The sequence below is a fragment of the Monopterus albus genome, unplaced genomic scaffold (genome assembly GCF_001952655.1).
Source record: "Monopterus albus unplaced genomic scaffold, M_albus_1.0 scaffold126.1, whole genome shotgun sequence".
Classification (NCBI taxonomy): Eukaryota; Metazoa; Chordata; class Actinopteri; order Synbranchiformes; family Synbranchidae; genus Monopterus; species Monopterus albus.
In genome coordinates, this window is record NW_018128006.1 from 2725723 (window position 1) to 2728430 (window position 2708).

Here is a 2708-nt window from a genome sequence, read left to right on the forward strand (position 1 = left end):
GCAATGAATTGTATCTGTACAGAAGACATGGACAATAAAAATAGATATCTAAATGATACATCTATTGCTGTATATTTGCTCCATTCCCATGTGGATAAGATGAAGAAATTAAAAATGTACAGTAGGTCAGTCTGATTCATTTGGATGGCGTGACATTTCTCTCGGTGCTGCCGATCCACAGCCGACCCCGCAGCTCTGCTCCAGCTCAGCTCAGAGTTCAAAGGGCTGCCTGCTTCAGTGCCCAAATTTAATTCCCTTCATTGTCAGGATCATACTGCAAACACACTCAGGGTGCTGGTCTGGTCTTTTAAACCCAATATGCTGTAGGCAATTCTTTTCAAATGGCCAGGCAGCCTCACCCCAATGTTCTTAATATCCCTGAAAAAGAGAAACATGACAGTATATATAAGAGATGCTGCATGTGGATTACACTCTGGACTCATTCCAACTTTTCTACACACATCCTTCCTGCCTCTCAAGCCTCGCAGTAATCAATGACACACCCAGGGTGATGAAATGCCAACCTCGAGCTCACTCCATTCATGTCTAGCCCAATCGCTCAACTTGTTCAGCTTGGTGGGGTGTTTCCAGTTAGTAATCTGCCAACTGCTCAGTTCATCTTCATCATTAAAGGATAATACTGGGTGTTTCACTCTTGATGAGCACATGAGGCAAACCTGCAAAGGCACTGCAACACAGCAGCCCAAAGTCAAAGCCTTAATTACTTAACGAGGATTCTCCCCATTGACCATGAATCACTTGTCTGGCAAGCACAGGGTGGGCTGTAAATGACTGCCGGTTTTCCAAGAGTGCTCCCAGATGCCCTGAGATGAAAACAAGGGGCCATGAAATCACACCCTTCTGGATGACAAATACTTCAAAAAGGTTTGCCGTCTGCTTTCCACTTAGCCTATCTCCCCAAATCATGTCCAGGACCAAATGAGAAACGTACATCATGGCAGAGGAAGGGGAGAGGGGTCCCTTTTGGCTGGTCATGCAGTTTGGAAAAGCTCTGGCCCTTGCTATTGCTCCAAAGATTGAAATGCCTTAAACTACACTGGGATAAGTTGAGGGGGTACAGTGAGCACACCTCTTCAATCTTTCTAGAGTACAAATATTCCAACTACGGGGCAACTAACTCTCGCACATCATTTTCAGTTCCTTAATCACATCTAGTCGCTCCTGCTTCACAGGCTAGTCTCCCTTCTTCCTTCCCTCCTTTAATGTTAAAGAAACCACAAAAGGCTTTTGCTCTAAACAGACAAAACTGGTGGTTTTCAGAGCTTAAGCTAAAGTGCTGCCCAGGGCATCTAGTGTGGGTGGGTGAAGGGAGGGATAAGAGAAAGAATGGAGAGAGGAAAGAAGAGTAAAAACTGCAGCGACCACAAGCCACCACCACCAGTTCACCACAAATGAGCCCACTCCTTCTCCTTCCCACCATTATTTTTTCCATCTCTAAAATTTCTCAAGTTGTAACTGAGGTTGGAGATTATATTACGTTCAAACTATTGAGCTGGCTGTTAAACAGTAGCATTTTTAGGAAAACAAATGCATAAGCCCTTTTCAGACATGCACTGGAACCCTGAAATTCTCTAGACACAACGTGAGGGAGCTGTATGTGAGAACACAAATGTCCAAGTCAGTCAACCCAGCATAATTTGACAATTAAATGTTTCTTCTCTTTGCCAAAAATATACTTAACAAGTAAATTAAGTGAAATCCAAACTGTTTTAATGTAGTATCACCAAATCTGATATCATGTCCCACTTACTCGTTCTTCATTTGCAGGACCTGGTCCATGGTGACAATCCCAGCGCGGGTGAAGTTCTCACTGTACTGGCTCATCTTGATGGACTCCAGCCACTCAGACACCGACCTGAAGGGGGAACCATCTGAGCCACTGGTGCTGGGCAGGCGGATAGACACGCTGCAACCAAAAAAAAATCCAAATGATAATGATCAACAGGCTTTCCCACTACAAAGCCAGATGACTGATTACTGTGCAGGAAACCAGTTGTGATAAAAACCAGTTGGAGCAGTGAGAGCAAGGGCTGAAAAAGGTATGAGCATGACAGTGTTTTCTCCTTTCTCGCTGTCTCTGGCTTTAATGCTCCATGCATTCATCCATGGAATCATATGCAAAAAAAAAAAAAGTTCCTCCAGGAGTGTACACATATTTCTTTCATTAGCCTTGCAGGCAAGGTGTCACTATGGCCTTTTAATGGTTTCAGTAATCCATCTTAAAGCTATTCACCACCCCCTCAAAACTACCCTGCACTGTATTAAGTTGACATAAATTGGGAACTGCTGCCAGAGCCGTTTTCTTTTGAACAAAGTACAGGTCAAGTTTCAAGTCTGCGAGGATCAAGCCCAAGTCAAGTTTAAGTCTTTCAGCAAGTCCAAGTCAAGTCTAAAGTCAGATAAAACAAAGCCACATTAGTCAAGATACTGTAAGTTCCAAGTGGGGGGGTCATTTAAGTCTCACATACCTGCTTACCTCAGCATTTCCATTGCGATTCCAGTCTACATGCCTCTTTTTTTATTTTTGTCTTTAAAAATGGTTATTATTTTGCCTAATTAAGGTGAAACTCTTCAAAATAAACTGGTCTCTGCTGAAATTTGGTCTGACCATTTTAGCATTTAGAATAACACTGTCTGAAGTACAGTTTGTTAAAACTATTAACAGCTCTGTCAGAAAAAAAATCACT

The 2708-nt window shown here is 42.9% G+C and overlaps 1 protein-coding gene across 2 annotated transcripts in view; it reads right to left on the minus strand.

The window, feature by feature from the left end:
• Window positions 1-6: 6 nt before the first annotated feature.
• The window catches only part of epha2b (eph receptor A2 b), a 21788-nt gene continuing 19086 nt past the window's right edge, over window positions 7-2708 (minus strand). For both annotated transcript variants that reach the window (XM_020612624.1, XM_020612622.1), the window contains exons 16-17: window positions 1772-1927; window positions 7-378 (exon numbers count right to left, since the gene is read on the minus strand). In XM_020612624.1, coding sequence (XP_020468280.1) covers window positions 270-378; window positions 1772-1927 — 265 coding nt within the window. In that variant the 3' untranslated portion in view covers window positions 7-269. The remainder of the gene's footprint in view (window positions 379-1771; window positions 1928-2708) is intronic.